Genomic DNA, 21,248 nt, shown 5'->3' with positions numbered 1-21,248 from the left:
AATATGGGGTTCAGTATCTTGCTCAAGGACACTTTCACATGTGAATAGGATGAGCCAGGAATTGAACAACTAACCCCGTGATTAATGGTCAATCTGCTGTTCCTCCTGAGCCACAGCTGCCCATATTCTGGCTAACGCGGAGATTCTTCTGCACCCATATCTCAGCAATTTGGTAATATGCAAAGTGATTATCAGCTATGGGAATGATGGCCAAAACTATGAAAATAAAAAAAAAGTTAGCTATGTCTTGTGTCAATATCCGATTCGGCATATTTTTAGTATCATGTTTTATCGAACTGGGACCTAGTTTTGGATATTATCTTTGCAATATAGTTTCAGAAGTTGTAAAATTGCTTTTTTTCCAATGCACATTTTTATATTACAAAAAATATTGCATTTCTTTAGGATAAAGTGACCCACCTTCAGCATCATTGCCTATAGTTATTTTTATTGTGTTTCAACACAATTGCTATTAGTATCCACATCCACACCTGCCAGAGTAAAATGCTCTGCAATGACATTTCCACGCTTACAATTGTCTTCATCTTCAAAGTTGTGACTGAGTTGCAAGGTCAGGCAGAGCCAAACAAACTTTCCTCCTTCCTACTCTCCCTATCCTATAACTATCCATCCATCAGTGTAGGGGACTGCTAGAACTACTTACTGTACAGTTATGCACTGTGATAAAACATTATGGATGTCCCCAGACAGGCTTTGCCCTCTGTGGCCCTCTAACCAACAGCTGACAACAGTGATTACCCTCTTTGCCTCCCAGCTGCTATTCTGTCAGCAGCATTAACACCAGAGCCCAGTTCAGTGGGGTAGACACTCTCCATTGAACAAGTCACTTGTCTAATGTGGCCATGATAGTCCAAAGCATTTAAGGCCTGCTTTTATGATCAGGGGGAGGAAGAAACACATCATGTAAATCATCTTGTTAAGACAATGAAAGGTTTGCGTTTATTTGTCTATTTTGGAGCTATATATATACTACATATATAGCTTATCTCAAGGTTATATATGTCACACTTTCACCTTCATCTGTTCCTTTTCTTCCTCCAATCACACTTCTCCACCTCCCCCAACCCCCTCCCCAGCCTACCCTCAATGTCTGTCAAAAAGAATCTGAGTGGGCGCAGCATGTAGGTACGTACAGCCTTTCCCCTTTCTTTCCCAGAAGCTTTATTATTAGTGGCACGCCACAATTGGGCACTGATCCCCAGCGAGGCACTGTGTGGTTTTTCAGGAAGCAGGAAACTCATCGCGGCCATAAATTGTGAGCATCAGCAGTCTGAGCCCAGCCCTACCGTTTCGCCCCGGCTCTGAGGCCCCACAAAGTGCTGATTCAGGGCGAAGGCAGAGCGCAGGCAGTGGCGGAGTTCACCACCAGCAGGCTCTCCATCACTTTGACAGCTCAATAAAAACCAGTGTAAACTATTAATTGGATCATTAATTATTGATGCTGTTTTTACTACAATTCAGGGGGAGAGAGAAGAAAAGAGGCAGGGGTGAAACAGTGTGTATGTTTAAACATAGTTACCATGTTAGTAAGGTGATACAGTGTCAAGTTACACCCCTGGTGGAGACAGATCTTGAAAACATGAACTTATATTCTAAAACAAAAGGCCTAACCAACTTCTTTTATTAAGTGCAAAACATAGTGATGTTATCCATGAAGGTATAAAAGGTTAAATTAATAAAAATATATTCTAAAATCCAGCTTGAGAGCAAACCCAACAAACCCAACAGACTTACTAAGGTGCAAAAACAGATTCCAAAAGCCATTAATGAGGATGTAACTTAGGCTGTCACTACATAATGTCCATCTCTCTGCTGTAGTTAGCAAGCCGACCTCTCCTTTTCTGTCTGTTCGGCACTATTATGGGACTGCATGTCAGGGGAATCAATAAAGAGGAAAACACAGAGAGAGGACCATCGCGATAAATCAGTCTCCAGCACTTGCAGGCACGAGCCAGGCCCATTACAGCTGGCAGACCCTCTCTCCTCTTGTCTCCTCCTCCCCTTGGTCACCCCTCCTTCTCATCCCATCAAGCCCTCCCCCTTCCCCAGCGGCCCCCTCGTGGTATCGGCGATTTGAGAGCATGACATGCACCCTGCTTAGCCTGCTGTTACACACCCATTTCCTGGCCCAGCCAAGATGAGTGCACACACCCCAAGACACTGACGGGCCACATATGGCCAAAAGGTGCTTTCTGCCCTCTTTTTCTTCTCTCTCCCGCTCCGGCCTAACATGCAACTACAGTTGATGTTCTTTGCTTAGCTGCTCTGGCTTTTTTTCCCCCTTTTCTCACTCCTGGTGAGTGTAAATGCTCTCTACGGTAGCTAATCAAAGAGTGCTTGGTTTGCATGTTAGAGTACTTTTTAAACTGAAAAGTGGATTTAAATCATGATCCCTGTCTTCTTGGGAGCATTTAAAATGCCCATGCAACCTTGTTCAGCTGATGTACATCTATGCCAGTTCCACAGCAACGCTAAACATGTCCCATTAGTAAACTTCAGGTACTCCTAAAACCCATTTCTGTTTATGGCTATTATTATATTTCAGAGTGCATATCTGACTTTATTATATAAGGTTGTATTGATTATATTAATACACTCCAGAATGTCACATGTCCAAATCTGTGGACTAGAATTTGGATCCCCTCTCTGCTGTCTGTTACATAATTAAGTCTGCACTGGCAGGGTGCAAACAAGGACGCTTTGGTTTAAAATAAATGGTTCAGTAGAATTTCCTGAACCATTTATCAGACTCCCTGCATGCACCATATCACAGCAGCCTTAATTATGTCATAAATTAATGAAACTGCCAATTATAGCTAAATAAAGACCAAAGATAGCTCCATATAATCAGCTGTCCGAAGACGTTCTGTATAGTATGGAAAGCTGTACTTATTCAGGTCAACAGTGCAATGCTTGCCTTTGTTGTTCCTCTCTCTCCTATATAGGCTGGCCTGTCGAGGAGGCAGACAGAAACAACAGAAACTCTGACCCTCAAAACAGCCTGCTTTTCTCCCTATTTTTATTCCATGGCTACCTGGAAACCTGGAAACTCCCACATCAATAATGTAGCGCTGGTGCTGGGCTGCTCCTTTAGTGAGGAGAACAGTTACATAACAAAGCAGACCAACTGAATTCTTCCCCTCTCCTCTAGTTTAAACATTTTGAGCATGTGGCAGGTGTTTTTGTCTCGTGGTAATGACAAAAGCAAACTGTGCTTCTGTACTTTTCTCTTTTGTATCTTTTATTCCTCCGTTTGTCAACTGTACCTCCTCCTTTCTTTGCATATAGGGCTTTTAACATTTCTAAGGTAAAGGCCTCCGTAATTACAGGTTTGACAACAAAATCAATTTGCAATTACGACAACTGTCAACCAGGTGAAACAGTCAAGAAGCGAACAGCCTAAACGATTGCTTCTGATGTTGATTCTATGCAAAGTGGCATTTAATTCAGTCACTCTAACTGTTTGCTTGCCAGTGCGTGTTTATACACTTGGACAAGTGCGCTTGTGTCTCTAAGCAGGTAGGACATTTGCCATGAGCGATCTGATGTCCATTTATATTATCCCGTTGTAGTAAACAGTAGAACAGGCCAGGCCGAGCCAATACCTAGCATACCACTTCAGTTAGGTAGGTAGTAGTCCTATTGCTACTTATGGGCCACTGTACCAGGAATTACATCATCAGCCTGGAATAGGCTGGAACAAAACAGTATGGAAGTCAAGACTAACAGAGCAGGTACCGCATCCTGCAGGAAAACATCTTATCACCCTCTGCTTTTTCAATATCTTTCACTTATGTAACAGTATCCATTAGAATAGGCCGATCACTTGAAACAGCTGTGAAAGAACCTGGTGAAATGTGCCATAAGTTGACCGCGAAATGAGAGGGCCTCGATGGCATTTGTTTTACATTCATTTCAAATTGCATCCACACACATAAACACCCATCCACACTGAAACACAAGCCTCCTCTTCAAAGGCACAAAAGCTCTAGAGTTGATTCATAGATAACACACAAAAAAATGTAATAGTGCTTTGCACAGACATAAGGCTCATTGTTTTCGGTTTTTAAAGATTTTACTGAAAACGCTGGGATTTTATAAAAGAAGGAGATCGTTTAAGAATTCACTGTTCAACACGGTTTACAGAAAAGACAGTCCTGCTAAGCTCAGAAAAAAAGAAACTGTAGGGAAAATACAGATGAGCAGCTGATTATGCACAAGAGCCACTCTAAGGAGAAAAATCCACATAAAATGTATGTTTTTATCAAATTAATAAATTCATTTAAAATTTTCTTTGTTTCCTCGAAAAAAATGAGCCCTACACATACAAATACATATATACGAACATACTAACATACAAAGTACATAGAGACACTGTAGACTGGGGAATCTGATGTATCAACAGCTGCAAGAATCAATATCAACACCACATAGCAACAATAATTCAGTTATAATTAAATGAAATCTGTCTTTCCTAACAACAACATTGTGTCAGTAATAGGATGGCCTTATAACAGTATGAAAAAGCATCAGAGAAAGGTACATTTGTATAGTTTAAAGAAACTCTTAATGAAGCTATCTATACACAGAGAAAGTAGCAGAAAGAGAGTAGACAGAGAGAGATTGTTGGTGTATGTGGCCCCTACCTTTCTCACTGACTGACTCACTCTCTATCTCCACATCCTCACAGCTGGTGTACTCTGGCGTGGTGGCCAGCTCCTCCTCTGAGCTGCTCAGCGACACCTGCCGCATCTTTCCTCCCTTTTTGGTTTTGTGGGGCTTAGGGGGTGGCGGGCGCACCGACTCCGACTGGTCTGAGCTGAGAGAGTCGTTTCTCAACATGCTCTCCATCTTTTCCCTCTTGGTTTTGCGGACAGCTGAGCTAGGGTCCAAGTGGTGTTGCTGCCTCCTCATGGGATCACCACCTACACCCAGGTCACCTCTCCGCAGGTCCCCAGATCGGTCACCCAGCACAGGGCTACGGTGCGGCGTCGGGGGGCTGTGGTTGGAGGTTCTGTGGCCTCCGAGGCCGGGACCCATGGGCCCAGGGGATGAGCGGTCGACAGAGTAGGAGCGCTGTCCCACCATAGGAGGCCGGCGCTCAGTGAGATGCTGACGGGATAACCGGATGGGACCTGGGTCATCCTGCTCCGTGTAGGCCAGGGAGACATCACTATGGCGGCGCTCGTGCCTCATGCGGCCCACCTCAGCATGCATCCTCATTTGCTCCTCATAGGGCTGTGGCTTAACAGGATAACGTGCCAAGTTGGGATCGCTGCGATACCGCGTCTGGAATTCCTCCTGGCGCTGCCGCTGGAGGTCATACTCGCTGGGCGGTCCATCTAGCTCCTGGTCCAGCGGGTATTCCTGGGAGTGCCAGCGTCCGGGGCCCCGCCTGTCCCGGTAGCCCATCCGTGCTGCATCGACATCTGGGTACAAGTGTGGGCCCCGCGGAGCCCGCCGAGGGTCCCCATCCCCGTAGTCAGACGGTGATCTAGGCATGCTGCCGTCCGTCGGGGCATACTGTGAGTGGTCGCCCCCCTCCCTTTGGTCGTATTTTTGGTTTGGATCCCTGGATGCAGATGGGCTTCGTTTCCTGTAGATCAAAGAGAGGGGAACAGAAGAGTGGAATTTAATGGTTGTCCACTTTGAACTGGATGTTCTCTGATTATTTCAATATATAGAATATATTTCAAAAAGTCGAATTTTTAAGAGAACTCAGGTTTGAGTGTGCACGTTAATACAGCCTAATTACATTTAAACATATAGTGAGCATACAGTGTCTGCCTGTGTGTAGGTGGAAATGTGAAGCATCAGGCAGACATTAGCCTCACAATGCTTCATCTCACATCTCTGTGCAACTCTGCTGAGGTTGAAACCTTCAGTCTGTTGTCTATAGCTTGACTTTGCTATGCCCTGCACTGCGTAGGCCTCAGTCCCTGTCAAGACCTGATGAAAGCCTGCTCTGTCTCTGTCACACACGTATACACAGAAAGAGAGAGAGAAATGGGACTAAGCAGCAGGATGCAGCACCACTCCCTCTTCTCACTGCAATACATTCGACATGCTCTATAATATGGCTGATTATGTTCAAGGAAAAACATACTTCTTCAGCTGACCCAATTTAACAGCATGACATGTAACACAGGTAGATTTGCAAACCTCATTCTAAAAATACATGGAAAGGACACATATTCACATTGGAAAAACAGACTCTCATGCACTTAAAATCCTGTTTGATTATATAATTTGATTTAGAAAGTTGCGCTGTCGTCACACAGACAATATTGTATCTAATATTTGACTCTTTTAGTGCCATCGGCAATCTTTCATTTTCATATTAATATCATCTGATTACTTTGTTGATATAGTTGCTTAAATCATTTGCAATGCATTATAAACAACAGGATGGCACAAGATTAACAGCACAGCCTGCATGGTTATGACCTGTTTGTATTTCCAAATTAAAAGTGTGTGTGTGTGTGTGTGTGTGTGTGTGTGTGTGTGTGCGCGCAAGGGGAGAGAGATGACGAACCAGACAGTGTACTGAGAGTAGCGCATTGATAAATGATTTAGAGTTTCACAGATTGCATCTGTGTGCACAGTACAATGGACATGAAGGGATGTAGAGAGACAAAGTGTGTGAGTTATGTCTGAATTTATGAACCTCGGAGGAAGAGGCGCCCTTTCATTTATCTCATTTAACACCTTTTTCCTTCTGATGAAAATATCTAATGTCCCTCAGAACTTATAAAACATGAGAACACACACTCAGTAAGGGTGTAGAATAAAATCATATCCTTAAACAAGTGACACAGTCATGTGCCCTGGTCTTGATAAAATAGAATAGTCATCTCTGTTATAAGACTGGAAAGAAGTAAAATGTTGAAAAGAGGACAGGTATGTTTGAAATTATCTGAAAATAACTTGTTAAAATTGATATTTTCAAGTACGGTTACAGTCAGGAGCCCTATATTTCTAAAATTAGCAATCAATCATTTTATCATTGTCCGACTGTCAGAAATGAAACTAGCCAGGAAGTGGATAAAAAGCCTGGAGGAGGCTAACTGTGCGTTAATGCATTTATTCTTTTGTTGAGAATCAATTATTCATAAGCCACTTTTCTCCTACATTTCTCCCACTTTTCCTCCAATATAATAATGACATTTTGTTAAGGAAAAAGCTCTGTGAAGCATCCCTTTAATTTTGTACATGACAACTTTCCATAAATTTCAAAGAGCTTCATAAATCACTGCTGCCAGCCTTGGTCACTCAAGGTAAGGACTCCTCACGTGTGATTGGCTGATTCACTGACCCACTGAGGAGTTTTGGTCCCTGCCTACTGGATCATGGACCGTTCGGGTTAGTCTGAGTATAATGAATGTACAGAACAATAGATATCAGTGCTGTGGTGAGGCACATGTGGCAAAGATGCTTTTAATACTTCTCTGTTGAACACTGAATAATTTGTGCCAGGATGATGTATGTGTATAGTTGATGAACTAATGTACAGTTAAAATATGGGCTGTTAGAGAGGGGCAGAAGTTGAGGAATAGTTTGGTACAAAATGTGCACTCCAGCAATACAAGTACATATAAGCAAGTTTTACTTAACAGCAGAAAGGACATAAAAACATAATTGTTTGGTCCAGTTACGAAAAAATCCTAAAGTAACAAACAGCAAAAGTCCTACAGATATACGTGGTATACGTGTACAATGGTTTATTGAATTAGGCACTTCACCTTTTTTGAAGCTGCACTAATCAATATTATATTACAAATGACTATGTATATGTGAAAGGAAAGTGGCTGAAAACACATCTCCAACTGAATGTCAATGTTGCACCATGTCTGCTGGATGACTAAATTAGACAACTGCTTGCTAACCTGTTTGCCGTAACAACTTTATAAGATGATAATATGGCAGCGTTGTGTTTAAATTAATGCTGCTATAAATGTCGAAATAATACAGTGATATTTTTCACATTAAAACTATTATCAACATTTAAATATCATAATTAAGCTAATGATTACCTGTAATGTGAAAGGCCTGTTACTAATGCTACTAATACCGAGAATATCTTAGTGCAGCTCTGTGCAGCTTTCAGCCGCTTACCAATCTGCCTATTAGGATGCAAGGGTTGACCTGTTTCTGCTGGATGTATAGGTAACATTAGGCAAGAACTGGGGACTGCTGCTGTGACTGTTTTGGAGTCTACTTTCCGACTCTCAGTGGCTAAAAGCATTCACTGCAGCTTTGATAACTGCCTGCATTTCAAACAAAAGCAATCGAGATTTTCTCAATAGCTGGTTAATAAATATAATCAGATTTACCGTTGTAGATACCTTGTATTTGGCATATTTTTACTAAGAAAAGAAAATGAAAAAAGAAGTGCGCTGCACACCATATGTGAACAGTTAAAGAAAATGCCACCAAAAGATTAGCCACAAACTGGTTTACTCCAAATAGAGTACAAAAAACTCCATCTTAGTACCAAAGGCGGAGTAGAAACACACACACATTTTTTCTCATTTTCACTTCTCTCTCAATTGTCTTCCTATGTCAGCTGTTTATTGTTGCTGTTCAGCTGGTTGTCTCTTTGTTTTTGATTGTTTGTTTGTGTGTTTGTTGTTTGTTTCTCTCGGCCTCAAGCCCCCCACCCCGTTCTCTTGCAGGTTTTGTTGCCTTTTGGATTTGGTGTTTCCTTCTGCTATTTCCTGTTGTCCCCATCCCCCATCCCTGTTCTCTTACAGGTGTTGCCCTCTCTCTGTGCTGTGTGTTTATGTGGTGTTTCTATTCCCCATCCCCATGTCTGGCCCCTGTCTGGCCCGGTGACAAATAAATTTGAATAAATATCAATACAGACAAAGGAGTATATTAATACTATATTAATACTCTCTTGTTAAAGTAAAAAAAACACACACACACAACTAAAACAAGACTAATGGATGTGCACTTTAATTAACACATCTTTATTCACACAGACCTAGAGAAGGTCTCTGTGATGCAGCTACTGACCTCCCCTTTCTGCTTCACATCAAAAGAAATGCCTCCGATTACCTTAGCATCCAAACAGAGCGTCACTAGTGATTCAGACGCGGCTGGAGAAACACATGAGGGTTATTGCATTATTCATGATTTGCTCCTGGACACTAACTGAGCAGCGCTTCATTCACAAATCCAAAGTGAAGCGGCAGCAGAAATTATATGCTGGAGTAGGGGACAGGCGGAGTGACTTGGATGGAAGAAAATGTGGAGTGCTAGGTGGGGGAGTGCGTGATTAGCATGAGAAACTCTTTATAGTGACTCACTGATGGTGGAAGGGTGTGCGCATGTGTATGGGTACATCTGTTCACTTGTGCATGCCCCTGCGTTTGTAACTGCATGTGTTTTAAGTATGCTGCACTGGCTGCGTAAGAAATGCTTCACTTTGGCTTTTAAGCATGCCCTCAGGGTTTCAGGCTAATGTCCCCTCTGGGATGTTGTCTTGAAATCCTACACCCTGAACACACATGCACAAAGACCGTGCAGAAAACAACTACAACAAACATTAACGAACTGCCCTTTGACGAGCTCTAACTCATCTTGACACAAGTATCACATTTCCCTGCCACCGTTTAGCCTTGTATGTGCTTCCTGTCCAAACAGAGACATGTCTATGGCAGCTAGTAAGCAAGTTAACAACAACGCTCCATCAGCATCTGCATCACGCTAACACTGTCAGCCCTAAACCAGCCTTCAGTGCAAGTACAACAGAGTGGTGGCACAAAATTTTGTACTGTGTAATAATCCCCCAGTGCTCCAGCTGCCACTGCTACTGTAATAGCCTCTCTGCAGACACCTCTGAGCTCTCCACAGCTCTGCCATGACACACTCTGCTGGTCTTAGTTTTGCATTCCATCCTTAGTGAGACAGGCAAAATGCGTAAAGGGAAAGGGGGTAGATTGTCGACAACGTATGTGAATTACAAGAAGCAGGAAAAGGTAACACAGGGGAGACGCTAGTTAACTGTGTCCTATAGCTAAACCTGCTGCTGGTGTGCATGGTGCATTCAGCTCAAGCATGAAGTGGCAGGATGGGACACCATGGGATCGTGATGCCCGCGATGCACAGACGCCCAGCTGCTGCAACTATTGAGTCACGAACTGCACAGTGACGTACGCCCTCCATCAAGTCCCCTTATATAGCGAGATGCGTGTGTGATGTCACCACAGACACACTGAGCCACAGCACGGGCAGCGTGGTGTGCAGCAGATCGACCAGCAGTGAATCATCCAAACAGGCAGACAATAGAGAGGCATGTTCATTGTCTGCAAGGTACGGTGTGGGAATACACACATGGGCTGCTGTAGCATTCTGTTTATTCCTGCTGTGGGAAAAACAGCAGCTCTCGTTACTGCCGTCGTCCTATTCTGAGCTAACTATAGAAATCCTCCGCTGTGACAGTGTGTGAACTACAAGGACAAGGCGATGACAATACGATTCACTTCAGGGAGGGTGACAGTGGTCTAACTATGTGACTGGCAGAAGGACATTTATAGCTAAAATGGGGGGGAAAAGATTCATGATAGTATAGCCATTTTTTTTCTTTAATGGCTGTAAGTTCTGAATAAAGAAAAGGATCATGGTTTGACACCCAAAGCAAAGGAGTGCACAACACATCTACTATGTGGTGCAGAGGGGGTAAACCTCCACACTTAACTGTAAATCAGAAAAGACACAGACCTCTCTAAGATGCTATGTAACCATGGCTTCTGTTTTTGCTTTCAGCACAGCCTCATACACCTCCAGTGCTCTAAAGGTAATTCCAATATTATAATCATCTTTTCAAAGTACACTCTCCTTATCAAAAGCAACATAATGTATCAAATCCATGGCTCACAAAAATCATGGGATTACACTATGGCCCAGAAAGATTAAAAAGTATGACCCTAAAAGATTAGAAGTGACCCGACATGCTCGCCATGATAAAACCTTTATATGCTGTTATTTTCCGCAACCTGACACAAAAAACAATTTTTTTGTTTGTCAGTAACTCCCTGATATACTGTGGTGTAATGAGAATTGTGTCTGTCTGTGGTGAGGTTGTCCCTCTCTGCCTCATCAGACGTGTTCCTGCTCTGACCTACTGAGGGGATCTGATCAAAAACATCCACAGCCAGATCCCAGTTCCCAGGCTCCAAATGGACTAGATTGTCTAACTGTGTCATTCTCTCAGTCTTTGTGTGTTTTAACACTGCCTTAGCTGTATGAGGAAATGCCTGAGATCAAGAAGGAAGCCCCTGTGGTCACAAATTAACATTTGATATTTGGATAGAAGGGTTATCACACATATATTTACACAGAGCATATGCAACACACAGGCTAGTGATCAATTTATTGTATACTGAAAACACTTTAACCTTTAAATTCAAAAGCCCTGAGCAACCATCTCACCTTCACAGTCCATGATCTTTACTGGCTACAGTGATATTCAACAATTTGCTCAATACTGGGATCATACTTATACATCACATTATTCATATATCCATCTTTGGTACAAAACCAATAGCACTGAATATAAGCAAATAATAGCACCAAATATTGTAGTAAAATTCTCTAATTGTTCTGTGTTTGGGAAGCTGGGAGCAACTAATTACAGTACAATATGTTTAAAGATGCCACAAGCACAGAGATCAATAATTGAAAGGCAATGAAGAGTGATGAACCCCTCACAGATGTTGCAGGTTTCATCCTTTTGGCTGCATGTGTAAGCACATTTCAGCATTTCATAGATATTACATAGAAGTTTAAACGTAGTAATGCCATGCTAAAATGCCATGATGAAGCTGCTGCTTTTTAATGCTGCTGTGACAATTATCCCAGAAGCAAAGACAATGCACTGTTTAGAGTTAACTGTAACGGCAAAAAAACAATTGACTGTATTCCACTAATTAACAAGACAATTAACAGACATCTGACAATTATCTTAAAGACAACATAAATGACACAGCAGTACGCAATTAAAATGTTCATATGTACATATTAAGATGTAAGTAACTGTAAATAAACAATTTTTACACACTGCATTGTCATCTATTCTTCATACAAACTGCTTATAAAAGTCTAAATTATGAAATAATAAAAAAAAAAATTAAATAAATAAATAACCAGCCTTACTGAAAGTTACTGTCAGATCCTGGGATGTAGCTCAGTTCAAATCTCTGCCTGGCCACGCAAACACATGGCCTTCTGTGCACAAACCGTTCACAAAAGCAGTCCAGTCAAATCCAGACTACCTAGTATCGGGGCTGGCTCCCAGCCTACGACCAGGCCCTTGTAGTTTTTTCAATTCTCTCTCCTCAAGCACTAAATAATGCCCTTGTTTTATTTCTAGCGGGCTCTGGATGATCTTCACACAGAAGCAGTAAACGTAGTCTTGCAGCAGTGCTTCTCAGACTGAGTGTGTCACACCAGCTCTGTCTGCTCTGCCTCTGCCTCTGCTGCTGCAGCTGCAGAAACATGTTAAATAAGAAAGCCAAAAGCAATCAAGGTGAAAATGCAACGCTGCCCCCGTGGGGATTGTGCCACCTCTACTTTGCGGATAATGGAGAGAAGTCAAATGAGAACAAATGAGTGGCGCCGTGTTGCAGTTCTCTCCGCTTAGAGGGAATCTGGCCCACTAATGACAACGATACATCCTGGAATGGCCTCTATTGAAATGAGATAACCAGAAAGAAAGCAAGAGGAGAAGAAAAACAAGCTGAGTGTGCGAGTCTCAACCAACAGCAATCAAAGAAGACGAGAGGAGTGGAAGAGAAACGCTTCTAACTGTCCATTTAAAGATGCAGCGTCACTCCCAAGACTTACTCAGCCGGCTGCTGCATATGTGGTACGCCCCCGGGAATAAAACAAACACATTCAATCCCCCGTTACCTAGTACAATCCAGCCGGGTTAAATTCCTGCTGCAACCCGACAGTTTAGCTACAATTCCTAATATCCAAACGATATTGTAGCATCAGCATGACATGTTTTGTTTCTGACAGTCTGCTGCACCCAGAGTGCTCCGCCACACTGCTGCATGTTGAACGATGGCACAGTTTATGGCCCTGCTGCAAAGGCTCCTGGGGTCCTGAAAGCGAGCTGACTTTCGGGTTTAACACCATCATCATGTGATCGCCACAATTGGCTGTAGGTCGAGCAGCAACCCCGTCCAACCCGCCAGCCGCTCAGTCCACTGCCTACGAAAGGATTACATTCCTTGGTTGATTACTAACTGACATCTATCACCAATCACAAGCAGAGCAGGTCTCGCTTAATCTCATTCAGCCTGAGGTCTTATGATCCTTAAACTGAACAAAATACATGATTTATGTGTTGTTGTTTTTTATCCACAGGGTGAATTTTCAGGCATCAAATCAAATACAGAGGAGAGATAGAGAGATTTCACTACCCCATCATTTCTGTGCATTGCAAAATGGATCAAAGACTTTTTTCCTGGTTCTGCACCACAATGACGTAGCTGGTTTTCAGTGACCTGGTTTGACAAGTCTACTCGGCATGTGTGTGGGTAGGTCTGTGTATTATGATGGACAGTATCTGGGTGTTGTTAAAGTCTTTCTTACTGCCATTTTCTCTTCACTCTTCTGCCTCAACACTTTTCACATCTGTTGCCCTGTTTCTCCAATTGCTTCCCCCTTTCTCGTTGCTTCCTCCTCGCCTCAGTCCTCCCATGAGACTCTTGGACTGAAGATGCACTACTAGTGCACCACTGGTGACAGCTGACTGACAGTCGAGGGGTTGTTGACACAGAGTTTCCCAGGACAGAGGTTGGAGGGGAAATGATAAAGGACCTTTGAGGGTGTTTTATCACCAGAGGGTCAGGGACCCTGACTGCCACTCTAACTAAGACACAGGAAGACAACTTCAGACAATCAGTGATGTCATGATGAGCCTGAGATGGACTAGTAAAGTTTGAATGCCTGTCAAAATTCTAAATCTATTGCTGCATTTCTGCATTTTTAGTTTTAGTTACAACTGCATTTTTACTAAATGTCAGTCAAGCTAATCTGTTTAAATCTATGCATTTCAAATGTGTGAAATGTAAAACAATTCCTGTTCTGTGCTGGAATAAAATCTCCCATGGTGCTGTTAAATGGTGCTCCCACTTCACTCCACAAGTACACCCTGCCCTGCAAAGATTTTGTTCTGTATCTGGTCAGTGGCACTGACTGGAGACATGAACATGTTTTTGATGGTAAGGGAAACCCACACATGGGGACATGGGGAGAACTCCACACAGAAAGATGTCTCTCCAAGATGCATACGTAAGCTTTTCTCCTCTCAACTGTAACTATGTCAGTAATTAATCTGTGGTAGAAGCCCCTAACTTGCATCTGTCCTCTCTGATAATGGAAGAAACACTGATATTTCACTGAAATTAGCCATCCAAAAGCAGATGTGCTTGTGTTCGTTTATAAATAGTTGTTGCCACCTAACTAAACTGTTGTGTTCTGCAGTGTCCCTGCTTTAGCAGTTGAGTTACAACTGCTAAAGTACACAATAGTTTCTTCTTTTAGCATTTTGGCAGTTTCCAAACAGCTTCAGGTGCTCTGCCACCTCTCTCTGGACTAGAATAGGTTTGCAAGTAGTCTAGTCCAGGAAAACCAAAATGGATTTTAATCTGAATTGTGATCTGGCTAAGTGTAAAAGAAATTGTATTAAATCACAACTGGATTTTATCAAGATATAACACCTGATAAGACAAGTGTAAAGATGGAAATCACATACTTACTTTACCTTCTAGGAATCCAGCTGATGTTCTTATATATGATATCCAGGTAGCCATACAGACTGTTGCAATATTCAAGCCTGTGACCTTGTGATCTCTCAGTAAAATGAACATGTATCAATGTACCCCTTAAATGTTATAAATATAAATAGTATATTATATATAAATAAGCACCAATAAGCAAAAATTTAAAAACAACGTTGTCAAAATAAACAGTGGTACATTACTAGATTTTCAGCTTTTTAATAAAAAAATAATAATAATAAGCTGTACACACATGCCCACAGATGCCAGCCACTCCCTCACTTAGACTGTATAAAACTACATCCTACCAGCAATCGCAGTATTTAATACATACATACCGCATACTTTTTAATATTTTTTTATGCAGTATGTACTGCATACTGCTTTTCATAGTACCATGCAGTATCAAACTATTACATTGTTTTATTTTGCAGTATACTACGCCAGGCTTAGCCAGTCCCCCCCCCCCCCCCCCCCCCCCCCCAAAAGTAAACAATACAGTAAACAATAGGGGGAATATAAATCTAGTAAAAGTACCACTTTTTCTAATTTAAGCTTGTGTAACAAGGTTGCAGCCAAAGTGTAATGACTGGATAAGCTATAAAGCTTATTAAGACTGCTAGGCTAACGTTTGAGATCACAAAGACAGCAACGGCAACCTTAGTGAGCTGTCAATAAGAAAACAACACAACATACCTAACTTAAATCTAAATTTAGTTTTATTTTTTGTTATCACGGAGAGATCAGTTGTATTCCTCCATGTCCACCACTGAAGCAGGAATGCTGCTCTTTTCCATTTTTCCATAGTACACTAGGTAGACTGGTCTGATGCTTACTGGAGATTTCTTCCAAATCAGTACAACATCTGGGTATTTTTGGCATACTGCAGATTTTGCTTTTGTTTGCATTCTGCATACTACATGCTACATTTAGGCCAAATCAGAAAGGACTGCTGGTGTAATCGGCAAACAGCTTTTTGTCTCCAGCTTTAATTAACTACAGCTTTAATCTCCATGCTCTGTGGAAAATTTCATGTGAAGCAAGTGGATACAAAGTTGTGCAGCCCCACACCTATCAGTTCAGCTGACAGTGTCTGCAGATCTGTAAGTGTATTCACTAATTGGCTCCAAGAACACAGACTCTATCCTCCTGTCAGAGAGCAGACCAACCAGTGCCTTGTGTGTTCATGTTGATACTCTGTATGGCCAATACATCTTCCACACTGCACCGCCTATTAGGTCTCCTTTTTAAGAAGAGGCACCGCTAGCACTCTATCTAGGCCAAGCCCCAACAGAATATGCCATTAAGATTAGCTACAAGTCAGGACTGTTATGCCGCTGCTTGCTTCTCCCCTCCCTACAGAGAAAGGTTAGAGGAACAGAACATGCGTAAATCTTTTTTATGTATATTTGTGAAGGACAATGACACATAAAAAATGCACATCACAGCTAGAATTTAATAAAGCAAACACCTCTGTGGAGCAGACCAACAGCCAGACAGTTCACTGGGGCAAATTTGGAGCAGCACAGGAGTACTGTCTGTAATTATGCTTATTGACTTAAGCTTGAGTTGAACAGAGTTACAGTGTGATACAGAAAACTGTTGCAGGTCGGGGTAGGGGTATCCTCTGGAGGGTCTGTAAGTAATCAACATTACTGGTGGGCAATTAACATTTTTTTACCAAGTATTTGAAGCTATGAGAAGATCCATGTGAATGGCACTCATCTGTGACCAGACCTTACTGCTACAACACCACATGAAAGGCATCGTCATCCTAGTCATCGCTTCTAAAGAAACCGCAAAACACACTGCATGCAACATTTGGGAAACTGGCTTTTGACTTGCTCTGAATAAAAGAGGGCTTCACTGCTAATGGGTCTAAAGGCGACAAAGTGCAGTTTTTAAATAATGAAATAAATTATGGATGAATTCCATTTAGCTACTACAGTTTCAGGGTCCTGGTATTGTGCATGGTCCCTGTCACTCTGTCATGGCTTACTGGGAAGATAACTGAGCCCTTGTTAATGTTAATAGTAACACCTGTGCTTTCCCTACTATGGCAAGTCAAAATGTCTGCTGTGAATAAGGCCTACAGGGAAGTAACTCCTCAGCAGATGCTTGGAAAAGACATAGTAGAACAATAGATACATAGAATTTTCGAGAGACAGGGAGAAGAGGCATTTGTAATTGTATCTTATATAAAGACTATCCTCTAAAACCCTGCTATCCTATGCAGAGTGTTTAAAGTTTAACATGTCTTCCATTTTCTTTCCTCCCCGGGTGGCTAATTTTCTCAAAGTCCCATGTGTCAACCCTCCTGTTTTTCCCTGCATTTTACCATTCTGTCCCGGTGTCATCCAGTTTAATTATTTTACAGTAAATGTCCTGTATTTTTAACCCCCGCTGGATATATTTGCAAGATATGCTATACGCTCCCCTCCGATAAAGCAGGTGGCAGTATGTAGAACATTAGCCATAACAGTGACGGGAAGAAGAAGAACTGCAGCGCGAGGGGTTCAGGTTGGATGATGCATTGCTCCACAGAGTATTTCACTCCCATGTTGCCCTAAAATTAGATATGTGCGAACCATAGACTGTATAAAAAGAACAAAACAATATTTACATTATTCGAGTTAAGACTGCAACCTACAGTAATTCTTCTGCGTTACTGGCTATAATTATTGAAGTTAGTACTTAACATTAACAAATTACACACCAATGTAGACTGTGCTTCTTGCACAAGGATTTAATTAATGAAAACAACCCACAAAAATGGAATCAATATAGTGGGCTAGTGGTAACCTACATATGAAATTATAATGAATGTAGTGACTGTAAGTATACAATATAGTCTATGCTATGAAATTAACACAATGCTTTTATAAGAAGATTTATTGCGCTCCCTTGTTATTTCCCTTATTATTTCCCTCAAATCCCAATGTTGACAGATATGACTTAAAGGGAACCTATTATACAAATTTCCAGCTCTATATTTTCATTCTGGGACTTAAAAAAATCCTTATTTTTCTCAAACTCATACTTTATGCAACCCCTGAAGTCATCCTCTGTCTGAAACAAGCTGTTTTGGCCCCTGTTTCTTCAACGCCCCCCACCTATAAAAGCGCAACTTCCCAAAAGCATACTAAGGAGCAGCACCTAATGATTGTGAGACTCACCGCCTGCACCACCTCATCCTCTTGCCGGTGTGCTCGACTGCACATGGCAGCTATGGGGGGGTGTAGGAACCAGATATGTTTGGCCTGGCAGATTTGCTTAGAGCCTCGCTGATTACTGTGTAAAAACACACAACTTTTAAATTTTATTCACTGATTTTGATGAAACTAAACTCATATTTTCTGGAATTTATAGAGTTGCTGAAGTATCCTTGTTCAAGATACTTAACCATATTTCTGTTTGTGATGGCACCTCTGCCTCTGTGTGTGAATGGTGTTAATGTGATGTAGTGTAAAAGCACATTGAGTGGTTGGAAAGACTAGAAAGGCACAATACAAGTACAGGCCATTTCCTTGGAAGTAGCTGCCAAAGTTAGCTTAGTTAGCCATACGGCCATTAGCTCTAATAGCTTAGCTAACAAAATAATCAAGATAAAACAATTATTGTAACACTTTCTGTTGTCTTGTGTTATAAATCCAGCACACCCTTTTGCTTTCCTAAGAGCCCTAATTTACTCTCAGCACATGATGTACACTCATATATTAGCCTAGCGGCTATCAGACTTTTTTTATTTCTACTTATTTATCACTGTTGGTTTAAGTCATCACGGTTCATGCATCACGGTTGAATTTCAGTTATGTTACAGTATTCTACAGCACTGCATCTGTTCTTTTACATTCTTTCATGCTGCTATGTCAACCTAATATTATTAATAAATTTTACCTTATCTTATATAATGTATAATATATATTCTTTTTTTTCAAAAGTTCAGTAAATGCATGATCTTTCGCAAGTCAATGAGTCATTGTGTTAAATGATTGTGATCTCAATATTGACCAAAATCATGATTATGATTTTTGCCATAATCGTGCAGCCCTAAGAATAACTAAGACAGCAGATGACTATATAAAGCTGACATCAACTCAGCATGAAAGTAGGAAAAAAACGTTAGAAACCCAGCATTCAGAGCAGTCTAAAGCCTGCGCTTTTTGCTCACAGGGATTACTTTTACATACATTTACCTCATTATTTAAAACTTTGGCCTCATTTAATATGAACATCCCATTAAACATCACATTAAAAGGCACAAAGTAAGGAAAGAATGATTTTCCATTAGGAATACTTGCTTTGTATTGTATTTGAAGAGTTACTTCACACCAGGCTGAAAAGTAGTTTTTCACTGCCCTCTATGATTGAAAGTTTCAAGTCTGTTGCATGTCTGACTACATCCAGCAGAGCTGATGTGTATGTTCAAAAGTGTAATTTGCATCTGTAACTACACCCAACAGGGATCTCACGGTATTCTGACCCTGGAATATGATGCTACATCACTGCAGTTAGGTAAACCACTGGAGGTCAGCAAAAAAAAAAAGAATATCTGTTTTTTGCTCAACCACAAAATAGCACTCATGCATCATCCTCCTGTACAATCACTCACAAATGTAAAATGAATCCAGCAAACTATGAGGAAACAATAGGGTGCCGCTATTCACAGTTTCACACAACATCCCCCAAACACCAACACATTACAAAGACTTTCCAGCTTACGGTGAAGGGATATCCATAGAGACCCTCCCTTCCTACATGCTGCTGTGCTTTAGTATGTTGACTGCTTATTGCTTGTCAGTCATTGTTCATTTTCACATAAGCGAGAACATACTGAGATTTATCGAGCTAGTCATAACCCAGTAAATTCTATTGTAACCAGATACTGGGCTGTATTTCCACACTGGAAAAAACATTTCTTAAGAACCACGTTCTCCCCATTCCTCTCTCTTTCTATCTTTATCTCTCTCTTTCCATAAATAAATTTCTTATTGGTTCTGCTAAGTATGCATTTTTCATTCCAGTGAGCAAGCTGCATTTGAAATCAAAGGCAGTGATGCTGCGTGGCTGTCTGGCTGCACTGAAAGTGAGGAGGTAATGAAAAAAGCTGAGGGGTGAGTCAGAGGATGCTTTAATAATCCTTGCTGCCCAAAATAACATCTCTGGGGCTGGACATACTGACGACCCTCTTGGGAAACCAGCAGCAGTCTAGGCTGGTCTGGACTGGTCACATTGGTCGCTCCAGTTCCCCACACATACACTTTCCCCCTCTCTCTCTTTTTCTCCCAAGTCCTCTGAGTCTATTATTGTCAACAGATAAGACTGCAGCAGCACGGCACGACGCGGCAGACAGCCAAGCCCTCCCTGATCCAAATATACAACAAGACTAAGCAGGGCGGAGGGGTGTTTGCACGGGGGATCAACAAGCTGCAGGAAGTGTGATCCAGTCAGGGAGAAAAGGGAGTATGAGGTCTGTTCACAGGTGAGTAATGTTTCTTTGGTTATTGTCCAATCATTGCTGACAAATGGTGATGGGGTCCAGGCTAAATAGCCTTTCATGTTGGGTTCAAGGTTAGGCCTCCATTGTCCCATACAACACTTTTCAATGCCTGCCCCCCAACACTATTTTGCCCTGTACGAACAAATGGAGGGAGAAAATGAACCTGTCATCTAGTGTTACCAATGCCAATCTAATATTTCTGCACAAAACTCACTTGTCGCTCTTAAATTCCACTTAATCCTGCTCCTGCTTATTCATCAGCATTTATTTTTCTACACAAAAAAAGCTATGCTCCAACATAATTTGACCTACAGTCACATTTACATACACAGTGAAAAATTAGCAGCCTGCTTTTAATTTAGCCACGTGTCATCAAAAGAAGACCGTAATGTTACCTGCTGTAAATAAAAAGGGTTTATCCTCTGTGCAGTGGCTTATATTGGACATCCCATTCAATGCACCAAACTCAGCTTTACATTGCCCCCCTTCGTTAGCATGTTAACCCAGCCCCTTCCCCTCTTTACTGAAAATATATAATACTTCCTACCTTCCGACTTGTCCTCCATCTAGTCCCAAATTTATCTTAACCTAACATTAGCACTAATCTCATTTTAGCACGCTAATATTAGCACTAATCTCAATGTATGGCTGGGGGCATACGTGTAAGTATTCTGTCATAAGTGCTGGACAAGTAATGTATGTTATGTTTCGACCAGCTGTGGCAATACTTGAAAAATCACAGCCTCACCAAAGTCCTCACATTGCATCCTATGGAGATTTTTACCTTATTTAATGGTAATTCATTCATTAATTGTCTGACCTGCTGATCCTCTCATGTCTAGAGCTTAGAAAAATACAAAAGTAGCTACTTTACCTAATTCTACATTATTATATTTAGAATTAGGGAAATGTCACCACTTATGCAGTGCTTG

At 41.6% G+C, this 21,248-nt stretch overlaps 1 protein-coding gene across 17 annotated transcripts in view; it reads right to left on the bottom strand.

The window, feature by feature from the left end:
- The window catches only part of rims2a (regulating synaptic membrane exocytosis 2a), a 128,790-nt gene that overhangs the window by 72,602 nt on the left and 34,940 nt on the right, over positions 1–21,248 (bottom strand). For all 17 annotated transcript variants that reach the window (XM_038712161.1, XM_038712167.1, XM_038712162.1 and 14 more), the window contains one exon: positions 4,668–5,617. In XM_038712161.1, coding sequence (XP_038568089.1) covers positions 4,668–5,617 — 950 coding nt within the window. The remainder of the gene's footprint in view (positions 1–4,667; positions 5,618–21,248) is intronic.

This window comes from Micropterus salmoides, unplaced genomic scaffold (assembly GCF_014851395.1).
Source record: "Micropterus salmoides isolate LMB-PRFRI ecotype aquatic unplaced genomic scaffold, ASM1485139v1 Ms_hic_scaffold_11, whole genome shotgun sequence".
NCBI lineage: Eukaryota > Metazoa > Chordata > Actinopteri > Centrarchiformes > Centrarchidae > Micropterus > Micropterus salmoides.
The sequence above is the reverse complement of the archived record's forward strand: the minus strand, read 5'-3'. Positions and strand labels throughout refer to the sequence as shown.